Raw genomic sequence first — 12,986 nt, forward strand, 5'->3', positions numbered from 1 at the left:
CCTGTGATCCGTGCAGGGCCTCCGGCGAATGCCCGAGGCGACAGTGTGCCCCAGTGGCCCCTAGGACCTGCGCCCTGGGTGGCTGCCTGCAGCTGTGCCACAGAGCACAGGGGCCTTGGTCCCCCTGCCGTGGCCACCAAGGGAGGTGCATCGAGTCACAGCTTGGACCCAGCCCCCCAGCCCTGAGCCCCACTTCCTGCTCCCTCCCTCCCTCCTCAGAGCCTGTGGCTGGCTCCCAGCACCTGCCTTTTTCCAAATACCTCCCTGTTGTGTTCTTGGAAATGGGGATTAGAGTCCCCTAGAATGAGAAGAATGCCTTGAAGAAGCAGCCAAGTGAAAAAACAAAAAAAAAGGAGGCAGTTTCCCTATTAAGGGATTTTCATAAAAGGAGCCCAAAGAGTTTTCTGAAAGAATGTCATCCCATTTTATTAGAGCTCCGTCTTCTTAAACCCATCCCACCACCTGCCCGGATGTGGAGGTGCGGCAGGACCTGTCAGCACAGCTGCCTCAGGGCTGCAGAAGCAGGTGAAGGCCCTCCCCAATGGTCCATCTGGCCTGCTGAGTCCTGCCCTTCCATGGGGCTGAGTCCAGGCACCCCTCCCTCAGAACACCGATGTCCGGAGACTTCACACCCACCCAGGGCTCACCTACACCCCCAGCACCTCAAGTCAGAGGTCTCAAATGTGGAGCCCAAAAGGCCAGGTGGGCTGCACAAACGTAAGGACAGGAAGCCCCAGCAGCATGCTCCCCTCCCATGGGCAGCGTGCCTGTCCCCTTGTTTCTTGAACCCTTCAGCCCTCTCTGAATTTTTTGTCCCACACTTTAGCAGGGATCTGGGTTTGGATGAGCTTGTCTCTACTCTTCAAACAAAGGCCTGAGCCAGCAGGACAGGCGCAGTGGCCAGTGATGGGAGACAGCAGGGAGTCCCTGAGTTCAGAGGACAGAGCAGCCCCTCCTCAGAGGATGCCACCATCAGCCACAGCCGCTGTTGCCATGGAGACGAGCTCATCATGGATCAGAGCTGAGGATCTTGTTGAAGCATTGAGTCAAGATTTCTAAAATACATCATCCTGGTTATTAAACATCAGTACACGCTTATTAAGTCGTAGGCAAACCCAACAAATTGCCCACGCAGCCTGGAGCGCTGTGTCAAGATCCTCTTGTTCATCTGTGATGTTCCTCGGGGTACGGGAAGCAAGAAGTTATCCATAGGGGGAATGTTTTACACAGTGATACACAGAAACACGCCTAGGGTGCGCTTCTGGCCGCCCCCCTTCCCCTGCACTGCCATGTCCGGCCTGCCCCGAGCACAGGTTTGCAGTGCTAGAGTAAATCTTTGTCTCTCTAGAAAAACAGCTTGATCTAAGCCAATTAGTAGTATTAACAGGTTCACGGGATTGTTCAGAACCACTTAGGGATCAGCTGCTTTAAAGCACCTCTTTTGAAGCTCCAATTTGTTCACAAACAGCTGATGAGCTGGTATAAGCCAGCACCCTGGCATTCTCCTGGCTCCCCCGGACCCCCCACAGATAGCTGCTCATTGCCATGAGTCCCTGACTACTGTGGAAAAGAACAAACCTGCCCCGGCAGGGCAGGCACTGGCTCAGGCTGCTGCCTGGTTGCTAGAATTGCTGAGTCTACTCGGAGAGGGATCTTTAAAACTGTGGCTTCTTCTTCCCCCAGGAATCTGGTACAATATTCTCAGAGGCGTTGGGAAGCTTGCTGTCATTATCAACGTAAGTGATGTCAGGGACCTGGGCAAATGGAGGTCCTGGCTGAGCTTCTGGGCAGCTGGCTGCCCCTTCTGAGGGAACTGAGCCTGGGTCTTCCACCTCCAAGCACGGTGTGGCTGGGGCTGGTGGGACTGCTGTTCACAAGTGTCCCATGAGTCTGTGAGGTGGGGAGGGTGAACCCTGGGTAGGGATAACCATTCTTTTTGTTGAAGCTTTGAGCAAACATCAACATGCCTATGTTGGACACACCCTCCCCGGAGTCCTGAGAATAAACAGAAGACAGAGACAGGGAGAGACAGACAGAGATTCCTCATGGGCGATCTTTCTGCTCTCTTTTTTAAGATGATTTTTCACCGTTAGCCAGGTGGCGGCTCACACCTGTAATCCCAGAACTCTGGGAAGTCGAGGTGGATTGCCTGAGCTCAGGAGTTCGAGACTAGCCTGAACAAGAATGAGACTCCATCTCTACTGAAAATAGAAAAATAGCCAGACGTGTAGCAGGCACCTGTAGTCCCAGCTACTTGGAAGGCTGAGGCAGGAGGTTCTCTTGAGCCCAGGAGTCTGGGGTGGCTGTGAGGTATAATGCCACAGCACTCTACCTAGGGCACAGAGTGAGACTCTGTCTAAAAAAAAAAAAAGACAATTTGTCACCTTTATTTACTTATTTATTTATTTATTTATTTGCAGTTTTTGGCCAGGGTTGGGTTTGAACCCTCCACCTCCGACATATGAGGCCGGCACCCTACTCCTTTGAGCCACAGGCGCCACCCAGTTTTTCACCTTTAGATGAAATTCATACCTGCTCTTTAGAGAAGGTCGGGGAAACATTGAAACATGGTGGAAAGAGGAGAAGCCTCCCCAGCCCCGCAACCCCCATAGCTCTGCTGGGGGCTGGTGTTTCCGGCCCCCAAGCCTGCTCCCCAGTGGGTGGACCTCACCTCCATGCCCCACAATGTGCACCCCCAACCCTAGCCTCTCCTATCTCAGCCCAGGAGAAGAGGCCCCTCAAAGCCTTGGGACACTCCATTTCACGGCTGACAGCGCCTTCTGCCAGCACCCCCCCATAGACTACAGGGAGACTGAGGGCAGTGTGCACACTGAGGGGGTGAGCACAGGCCCTGAGCTGGGGGCCCTGGGAACATGGGTGTATAGCCTGTCTGGAGCAAGGGGCTGCTATGATACACTGGATGTCTCCTGAGGACAAAAACAGCAACAACCACAGTAATCTAGAACTTTCTAGGCCCTTCTAAGCTCTTTCCACATGCCAGCCCACTAGTCTGCACACAGCCCTTGGAGGTGAGGACTACTATAGCCCCATCTTACCAGGGAGACACCCGAGGCACAGAGAGGCCAGTCGACTTGCCTAAGGCCACACAGCCATGTGCGAGGCGGCCATGGCTTCAGGTCCCTGCTCCTGCAGGGATGCCGACCATGCTGCCCCAGAGCCAGCTCCATAATAGAATGAGCTGGGGGGTACTTTACGGTTTACAAGATACTTCCTCTGCCTGCCTTGTTCTCTTCTTCAACAAGCCCACAAGATACAGCCTGTACATGGGGCATGTGTCGTTAGCGCTGTCTGACAAGAAGGAAACAGCTGCACAGAGAGGTTAGATGGTTTGCCCAAGGCCACACAGCTAGAAGCATGCTGTTCCTGGCCCCAGGCCCTCCCCTCAGGCTGCCAAAGGGGCTGGCCAGAGCACCTGGACTTTCATTCATTCACTCAGTGTGCAGGGGCTGAGGATGGGTCACTCCTGTCATGGCCAGACTCTCCCCCTCCCAGCCTGGGGTCCACGCTCACCCTACTGTCCCCCGCCAGGCCTTCGTGATCTCCTTCACGTCCGACTTCATCCCGCGTCTGGTGTACCTGTACATGTACAGCCAGGACGGGACCATGCACGGCTTCGTCAACCACACCCTGTCCTCCTTCAACGTCAGCGACTTCCAGAATGGCACAGCCCCCAACGACCCCCTGGACCTGGGCTACGAGGTGCAGATCTGCAGGTACCACTCTCCGCTCGTCTCTCTGGAGAGCCACATTGGTTGGGTTTCCTGGGAATCCTGGGTTTGAGCTGGGCTCAAGTCAGGGGCAAGTCAGAGAACAACTCAAACTTGCTTAAAAAAAGATTTCTTGGCTTGGCGCCTGTAGCTCAGTGGCTAGGGCGCCAACCACATACACCCGAGCTGGTGGGTTCAAATCCAGCCTGGGCCTGCCAAACAACAAAGAGAACTAGAACCACAAAATAGCCAGGCATTGTGGTGGGTGTCTGTAGTCCCAGCTACTTGGGAGGCTGAGGCAAGAGAATTGCTTAAGCCCAAGAGTTTGAGGTTGCTGTGAGCTGTGATGCCACCGCACTCTACTGAGGTGACATAGTGAGACTCTGTCTCAAAAAAAAAAAGATTTCTTTTTTAAGATGCCTGGGGGAAGGCATCTCCCCCAGATTTGCTAGTTCCTGTAACTAAGAAATCCAGGATAGCTTCAGGCATGGCTGGATCCAGGAGCTAGTTTGCCATCAGGCTCCACTTTGGCACTGCTTCTCAATTCTGTTTTCCTCCATGTCAAACACCTTTTTCTGGCAGAAAGAAAGGATCCCCAGAAAGCCCTGCCTCACATCCTCTCTGCCCTGCAGCCCCTGTGGATAGAAACCTTCTCTTTGCCAATAGCTGACAAAAATCCCAGGACTGGGTATCCCAGTCATATCCCAATGCCCGTTGCTGTTGCCAAAAGGTGGAGGACTCTCACTGGCTCATCCTGAGTCGTGAGCGGGGGTGTGAGGTCATGGTCAGAGTGGGGGACCCTGAGGAAAATTGGGGGACTATGACTCAAAGAAGGGGTGACAGATGCTGGGCAGGTGTCTGCAATGGCCAGAGGAAGAGTGCAGTGTCATGTGTCAAGGTGGGGACAGTGGGGACAGAGAAGGACACCTTGAAGCCAGGTTCCCCAACCACAAGGGCAAATGGCAACACAAGGCACACAGCACAAGACTGTTTACAGCTTTAAAAACTGCTCACTGGCGGATGACTCCCTCCAGCCCTGTACCTGGTCACCTCGGAGAGGAGCCGCACACCCGCTTCCAGGTGCGGGGCTGCAAAATCTGACCTCCTGAGCTTCCGGTCCGGCTGTTCCCCTGTCAACAGCACAACGCCTCCTTTGGCGGTTTCTAAACTTTCCACATGAAGAACACACGGAAGCTTTACATGTTTGATGAAGAATGAATTTTAGATGAAGAATAATTGAGACAAAAAGAAGGCAGGCCAGATGTGGTGCTCCCCTATAATCCTCACACTTTGGGAGGCCAACATGGGAGGATCGCCTGAGCCTGCGAGTTTGAGGTTGTGGTGAGATACAGTGATGCCACTGTACTCTAGCCTTGGTGACAGAGTGAGACCTATCTCTACAAAAAAGTGAAATTAGCTGGGCATGATAACACATGCCTGTGTCCCAGCTACCCAAGAGGCTGAGGCAGGAGGATCATTTGGGTCCTGGAGTTTGAGGCTGCAGTGAGCTCTGATGATGCCACTGCACTCCAGCCCAGGCAATAGAGTTAGACCTTGTCTTTAAAAAAAAAAAATAGATAAATATATGGCTCATTTTACTAAAAGTTGCCTCAAAACTTTGAATATTGCCAAGTATAGGGTGAAGATTGGCCTTGGTTGCCAGGAAGGCTGCGGGTGAGGCCCCAGGCGAGGCTTAAGGAAGTGCATGTCAGGGGGTCCTGCCCACACAGAGAGGAGACCAGGAGCACAGGGCAGAGACCGTGCTTTTAAGCCTCTTGTCACTTTGATCCCCACGGAGGCAGAAGGCCGGGGGTCTCATCGCTTCACTCCCTGCTCCAGGCTTTAGCCTCCACCACCAACCGCTGGCTGTGACCTTGTGCTTGTGGGCTCCCCACCTCTGCCAGTCACACCCATGTTAAGCCACCTCCCAGAGGAACAGCTCCCAGCCCAGCCCAGCCCAGCCCAGGGTGGGAGTGGTGGCATTAACAGAGCAAAGAGCTGTGATCACAGCTGGCTGCCTTTATTCCTGTGCTGAAGCAAGCATTGTCACACTTAACCTTCACGTTCACCCCTAGAGAGGGCATCCTGTTCCTCCCGAGGGAAGCTGTGTGCCAAAGCTCATCAAGAAAAAAAGGAAAGATCATCTCTGATAGAAGTTAGTATAGGCACTGGGCAGGGGTGTCTGGACACAGTGCCAGTGGGCTTTGAGGGATGCATATGAGTTTTCCAGGTGACCCAAACATATTTCCCAGCATCCCAGTGCCATTGGCCTTGAGTATAGAATAAGGGAAAAGGAAGAACAGGTGGCGTGCAGCTTCTGACACTAAGAGAACAGGGGCTGCTTGTTCCCGTCAGAAAGCGGGTTATGCAACCTTTGGCACAGCAGCTGGCACCAGAGCCTGTGTTCCCATCCTGACTCAGATTCCCATCCAGCTCCCTGTAGAAATAAAGCTCCACAAATGAGGGGCCCTATATGTTGTGTCACCTCCTGAATCTTTACCCCTGGAATGGGGTCTGGCATGTAGTAGCTGCTCACCAAATGCCTGCAACGTGAGGAAATGAGGGATTGCCCAGACTATGACCCAGAGAGGCCAAGTGATTGCCCAGGGGGTACCCAGCAGGGTGGTGGTCATGTGGGCTGAGTACCAGGGTTGTGGGTCCAGCCCAGGCTGAGCTGTGCCTACAGAGCCAGGTCAGTGGACTCAGCTTCTGGTGCCCAGCAGGCGTCCACCTGCAGCTTAGCACCTGGAAATCCTGCCCCTGGAAACCCTGTCCCTGGCATGAGATTTTTCTGACCGGCTTTGGGAAGTTTTTCCAATGTTGGGTGGGGTGTCATCTCCATTAAAGCCACGCCCCAGTGGATATGTGGCCTTGCCCTGATTCAGGGAGCAGTGTGGGTAGAGGGCCTAGGTGGAGATCTCGCCCTGCCCCACAGACCTGGGCATCTCTACATCTCTGTCAAAAGAGGAAGAAGTCAGGGACAACTAAAGCACAGGCAGGTGCCTGTCACTCCTGCTGGCTTGGTGGGTACAGGGATCACCATGTGGACAGGTGAGTCCCCTTCAAGAGGGGTGTGAGTGCACTTGTCTCTCTCAGCACCACATCAATAGGCCACGTCTAAAATTGATAACTTAAGAACTAAAGGTAATTCATGTTATTTAGAGGTAAGGTGACACCAAGATAAGGCAGGCAGCTGGAAGGGTCAGCGGGCAGGTGGCTGCCAGGCAGGCTCACACCTACACCAACTATATTCAGCCACGTACTTTGGTAAATCTTTCATAGATTGTTTACTTGCTTTGATCAAATATTTAGGGCTTTTTTTTTTCCTTCTTTGACGAGATGTGTAGTTTTTTTTTCCTTTAATAATTTTCCCCCAAAAGGGACTGGAGCAGTGGTTTCAGACTGTGTTCTGTGGAACCCATCCTGGGATTCTGTGGAGACTGGGGGTTGGGTTGAGATCAGGCAGGTTCCGGCTCAGAGAGCCCCCCCAATCCCACTTCAACTGGGCCTGCTCTCTCTGGGACCCATGAGAATTTCAGGTGAGATTTCTTTTTGGGAAAAAGGTTCCACTGCTTTTAAAGTTTGGGACCTGGGCGGTGCCTGTGGCTCAAAGGAGTAGGGCACCTGCCCCATATGCTGGAGGCGGTAGGTTCAAACCCAGCCCCAGCCAAAAACTGAAAAAAAAAAAAAAAAAAGTTTGGGACCTCCTTGGCCAGGCAAGGTGGCTCATGCCTGTAATCCTAGTATTCTGGAAGGCTAGGTATATCATCTGAGCTCAGGAGTTTTAGACCAGCCTGAGCAAAGTGAGACCCCCATCTCTACTAAAAATAGAAAAAGTAGCTGGTATTGTGGCGCCTATAGTCCAAGCTACTGGGCAGGCTGAGGCAAGAGCATCTCTTGAGCCCAAGAGTAGTTTGAGATTGCTGTGAGCTATGTCATCACTGTACTCTACCTGAGTGAAACTCTGTCTAAAAAAAAAACTAAATAAATAATAATAATAAAAGTTAAGCCCTCGTAGACCAGAAGGTCCCAAGCGCTCAATTCTGTGAGCTTACAGTCAGGCCTATGGACCCCTCCCCGGTGTCTGTATTTTATGTAAACCCCCTCAGGCCCACACAGCCTGTGGTGTGGCCCAAACACTCCCCTGGACTGGGCTATGTGAGCAGGCCGAGCCAGGGGCTTCCCCGGAGGCAGCCTCGGAGCCAGGCTGGGGTTCTCCACTGCTTCTCTGGAGCTGCCTGGCACTGGCCAGAACCTTGGGTTTTACCATAGACCTGCCCTTGACTCCCAGGCCATCTTCTGCAGGTACAAAGATTACCGAGAACCCCCTTGGTCCGAACACAAGTACGACATCTCCAAGGACTTCTGGGCCGTCCTGGCAGCCCGGCTGGCGTTTGTCATCGTCTTCCAGGTGCAGTGGGTCCCTCTAGTTTCCAGAAGGTTTGAGAAATGGGGCACAAGGGGAGCCCCTGTGCCCACAGTCAGGAAGGCAGACTGCCCCCCAGAGGCCCTGTGCCATGACGGGACCCAGGAGAGCCTCATGAACAAAGGAAGGCAAAGGCCAGGCCCAGTGCGCACAGGCGGAAGGGTTTGCATTCTTGGGGAGGGTGGGTTTAATTCAATAGAAGTGTCTGGATTGAAAGGGACGTGGAGGAAGGAGAGACCTGCCTCAGTCCTGGTCTCAATGTCTTAGGCTTTCTGTGCAGCAGGTGGGTCCCGACAGTGGGGTGGTGGGCTCTCGGATGCCTCCAGAGACCTGCTCCACCTGGCCAGTCACTGGGGAAGCCAGAGGGACTCCAGGGGGCAGGCCCCAGACCAGGGAGCCGGCTGGTGCAGCAGCAGCTAAGGTCCCAGGGAGAGGAAGCACCCAGAGCCACGTGGGCACTGCAGAAGTTCCACCCACGTGTGTCCTCTGGCACCAAGTTAAATACCTGCAAGGAAGGCAGCAGGCCAAGAGCTCAGAATCTGGAACCCCAGGAGTGGCTTCAAGTCCCAGCTCTGCCCCTTATATCACGTGGCATCGGGCAAATCCTTCTACTTCACTGAGCTCGGCTGCCTCACTCAGCCTGGCGTGCTGGGTTCCCCAGAAGCAGAGCCTAGAAGGGTCTTGGTCAGAGAGAGCTTCAACCTCGTCCTGAACCATGAATGGCACCCCAGCCTTGGGCCCCCTGGAGACCGCACAGCCCCTTTTGTCTGCCTAGATCCGTCAGTCATTAGCCAGGGACTTCCCAAGACAGGAAGAGGGAACGGAGGGGGAAGAAATTCCACAGCTGTGAACATGAATGGCCAACTGCCACCACAGCTTGGGGCCGGGAGAGATCCGTCTGGGTGGACACCAGTGTCATCCACAATGGGAGGGAGGCCACTGACCCAGACAGGGGTACTCACCCACGCTCACTGGACAGAAGTTTAACAACACACAATAAGATTTTTATTTTTCCATAAAAACTGACTTCTCTTGCATCCTATCCACCAGAAATGTCTCCACTGAGGTGGAAGATGTTCGGAGTGGCCCTGGGAGGCTTTGCTGATGGCAGAAGGGGTCTGCCGAGTGCAGGAACAGTTGATGTTTGGTCCATATTGGTGCTATTTCCAGTTTAATTCTTTTCCTCGAAGTCTCAATCCTTCTTGTTGTATTTGGTGACATGTCACTCATTGGATCATTTCTGAAGCCTCCTGGCCAAGGAATTCAGAATTAATCAGATAATTTTTCTAATGACCAACTTCACATTTGTTCAAGAAAGTCGGCAGACACTTTCCAAGGACCTGCCAGGATGGCTCAGTGCCTTGTTTATCCCTTCTGGGAAATCGCAACTCAGGGAGGTCACAGGGCATCACTGAGCGCACAGGGCCGGGAAAGTGTCTGGGTCGGGCTCCCCAGGGCGCAGGACAGGCGGGGACGTCAGGACCATCCGTGCCAGCGTCCTCCTTCCCACCCCATCTCCTGACTCTTCTTCCAGAACCTGGTCATGTTCATGAGCGACTTCGTGGACTGGGTCATCCCTGACATCCCCAAGGACATCAGCCAGCAAATCCACAAGGAGAAGGTGCTTATGGTGGAGCTGTTTATGCGGGAGGAGCAGGGCAAGCTGCAGCTGCTGGACACCTGGATGGACAAGGAGCGCAAAAAGGATGAGCCATGCAACAACCACAGCCCCAGAGCCTGCCCTGACAGCCTGGGCGGCGGCGGCCTGGCCCCTGACCATGCACACCACGGCAGCGTCCTGTAGCTGCCACTGGTAGGGCTGGGCAGGCCAGCGGGCATCCGACCAACAGGCACCCTCTCCCTGGGCAGGCAGCTTCTTGACCCCACCAGAGCCCGGTGGCGCCTATGTTTTCTGCAAACATGGAGGACCACTTTCTGATAGGAAAATATTTTTCTTCCTTCGTTCTGTTTTTTTTTTCCCTTTGTTTTTGCACAAAACCAGTATGCAGGGAATTTTTTTTTTATCTTTAGTATTCAAGATGAATCAAAATTATGGCTGGTGATTGGGCAATAATTACATTTAGTAAAGGCAGGTGCTTTGCAGAAACAATTCTTGGAAACCATGAGTCTCCTTCACAGTAGAAGGTGAACAGGGGCCCCAGAAATCATCTTTTTTAGTTCTTCTGATGCCTTAAGATAGGTGCAAAGTGGTATGCCATGGCAATGGGCAAAAGCTAGGGTGATTTTTCAGGAAGAATGGAGAAATTGAGGAGGAATAACAGTGTTGACATCGATTCCCAAAGGGGTCATCTGCCTGTATGTCAGAAAAGCTGGATGACTTTGAATCATCTTTTCCTTGGTAATTTCAGAAGCTGAGACACCTTGGTCAGAGAGAGGTACCCCATCCCTGTCCACATGAGGTATGTGGGGGTGTCCGGTTTATTCTTGGAGTACTAGATGGGTGCAGATGTCTCTGATCCCATATGTAACAGCACCCTTGGCATGTGTCCCTTGCAGGCCCTACTGTTAGCCACACACCTGCTCCCCTGCCACACCGAGCTGACCTCAGAGTTGTTCATCTTTGTTGTGTGATAAAAGCAGGTCAACGGAAAAATGGGCAGGGAGAGGTTACCTCGGAAACATCTCTAAAGATGGCTGAAGGGTTTTAAGATGTCTTAAGGCTTGGGGCGGGGGGGGGTCATTCAAAGCTTTAGAATATTTATTGGGTTTTTGTTTAATCAATTATTTGGTAGATTTGAGGACCTTTTTTTCTGTAGCTCAAAGGTGGAAGGGGTTTATTAGTTAACCAAATATTATTGAGACGAATTTAAAATACTGTTACTACCAAAGATTTTTATGAATAAAAGCTTCTATTTTGATAATACTTCTCTATATTTTTACTCACAGGAATGTCACTGTTGGACAATTATCATTCCAAAAGCTTGTAAAAACAAGTCTCATAAATGATATGAGCAATCTAAATTTGCAGCAATTATACTAACCAATTATCTGAAATTTCTCAAGCACCAAGAGAAACATAAAGAGAAATGTTTCATCAAAGGTGGGAAGAAAAAACAAATATTTTTGTCTTGAACATATCCTGGGTGTGATGTTGACATTCCCATAATCGGCTATGCTCCGAGTCCGTAAGAGTCATAGGTTTCCATTATCTGCTAAAATCATACAAGCTGATGCTTCTATTTTCTCTTGTATAGGAAGTAGTTTGAAATGGGGTTTTGTATATAAATATTGTATTAAAATTAGGTGATTACCAAAAATCCTTTTATGGAAACATTTTTTAAGAAGGGAATGTGCACAAATCCACAGGGGACTGTGGTTGAACATTCATCTAAATAAATTTGAATACATGACGCTTTTCTCAATTGAATGCTGCCTGTGTGACCTTTGCCTTAAGGAACTCAGAAGCTGACCCCAAAGTCCCACGGTTGACACTGCAAATTCAAGAGTGACTGACAGGCATCCATTTCTTTGGTGCTAGACGTGTGAACTATTCTAGATGTTTATGGGACTTCATCTTTCTGTGAGTGTGTGCAAGAACACGCACACACACGCGTGCGTTTGTGCGTTCACATTTGTGTGTTTGTGTACTTTGCATTGTGTGTATTACATTTGCTGTGTGCACACGTGTCTTACATGTGTCTGTGTACAGCACACCTGTGTACACGCATGTGTTTGCATTTGCTTATGTGCAGGTGCATATGTTTGTACATGCCTGAGTGTGCACGTGTGCACATGGTGTGTGCCTGTGTGGGCACGGGTTTCAGTGTTTGCATGGTCTATGTTCACACAGCGTGTTTGCCTTCACGTGTGTGTGTACACGCACCTGTGTGCTATGTACTCTGAGGTGTGTTGGGATGGGGGGTCATGCTCACACTTTCTACTCAGCATCTTCCACAACCCCCAAGTCCTGACCCCCGGTCCCCAACCCAACAGACTAGTATTGGGGATGTCAAGGACCTAAAATTTCTCAGAACCTTTTAAGGACCAACATTGGGTTGCCAGTGTTTTCATTTGAGCAAGTAGGATCATTAAAATTAAAAAAAAAACACCACTTATAATCACTATCCACAGTGTAAAAGAAAGGATATTTTTAATACCAAAACGTCAGCAAAGCAGTAAGCCGTTCTAGCCCTTTAAGAGGGACTGTCACTTCCTTACACCTCCACGACCGGGGCGCTCGCCCGACCAGCGGCAGGCCTCGGACGCCCCCTCGTGCTGCCGCTCGGCAGCGACGCCCTGTAAGGAGGGCCGGCGAGGGCGGAGCCGGGGCCAGCACCCCGTCTGCACCTCTGAACTCCCTCCCTTCTGCCCTCCTGTCTCCATGGGCCCTTGCAGAGCCCAGGAGAGCACAAAGTGGGGATCTTCATTCACATTGACAGGCGAGGAACAGGCTCTTAACCAAGATCACAGTGCTCTTTAGCACCTAAGCTGAGTCTGGAACCCAGACCTCAGACATACTTATTCACAGAACATTCAAGAAGCATTTGTTGAACTACTACACATCAGGCACCAGGAAGACAGCGGTGAACAAAACAGACACAGCCCCTTTCCGCAGGGATGATGTTCTTGCAAAGGAAGTCAAATGCTGAACCAGAAAATGCACTCCAAAATCAGATGACCTCAGAGGGAACAAGGGGTATGACTAGCTGGGAGTGGCCACCTTGGTCAGGGCGGCCCTTGAGACCCAAGAGATGGATGTGTTGTGCTGGGTGGGGCTAGCAGTGGAGGCTGAAGAGACAGCAGGACAGAGGTTGCAGAGCTACATGGAGACTAAACTTGGTGGGCAGCATCATGGACGGCCTGGACGGTGC

The 12,986-nt window shown here is 51.8% G+C and overlaps 1 protein-coding gene across 11 annotated transcripts in view; it reads left to right on the forward strand.

Annotated features, from left to right (window-relative positions):
* Positions 1 to 11,520, forward strand: part of ANO1 (anoctamin 1) — a 177,276-nt gene extending 165,756 nt beyond the window's left edge. For all 11 annotated transcript variants that reach the window (XM_053560128.1, XM_053560132.1, XM_053560129.1 and 8 more), the window contains 4 exons: positions 1,684 to 1,736; positions 3,550 to 3,734; positions 8,034 to 8,139; positions 9,689 to 11,520. In XM_053560128.1, coding sequence (XP_053416103.1) covers positions 1,684 to 1,736; positions 3,550 to 3,734; positions 8,034 to 8,139; positions 9,689 to 9,958 — 614 coding nt within the window. In that variant the 3' untranslated portion in view covers positions 9,959 to 11,520. The remainder of the gene's footprint in view (positions 1 to 1,683; positions 1,737 to 3,549; positions 3,735 to 8,033; positions 8,140 to 9,688) is intronic.
* The last annotated feature ends 1,466 nt before the right edge of the window (positions 11,521 to 12,986 follow it).

The sequence above is a fragment of the Nycticebus coucang genome, chromosome 14 (assembly GCF_027406575.1).
Source record: "Nycticebus coucang isolate mNycCou1 chromosome 14, mNycCou1.pri, whole genome shotgun sequence".
NCBI lineage: Eukaryota > Metazoa > Chordata > Mammalia > Primates > Lorisidae > Nycticebus > Nycticebus coucang.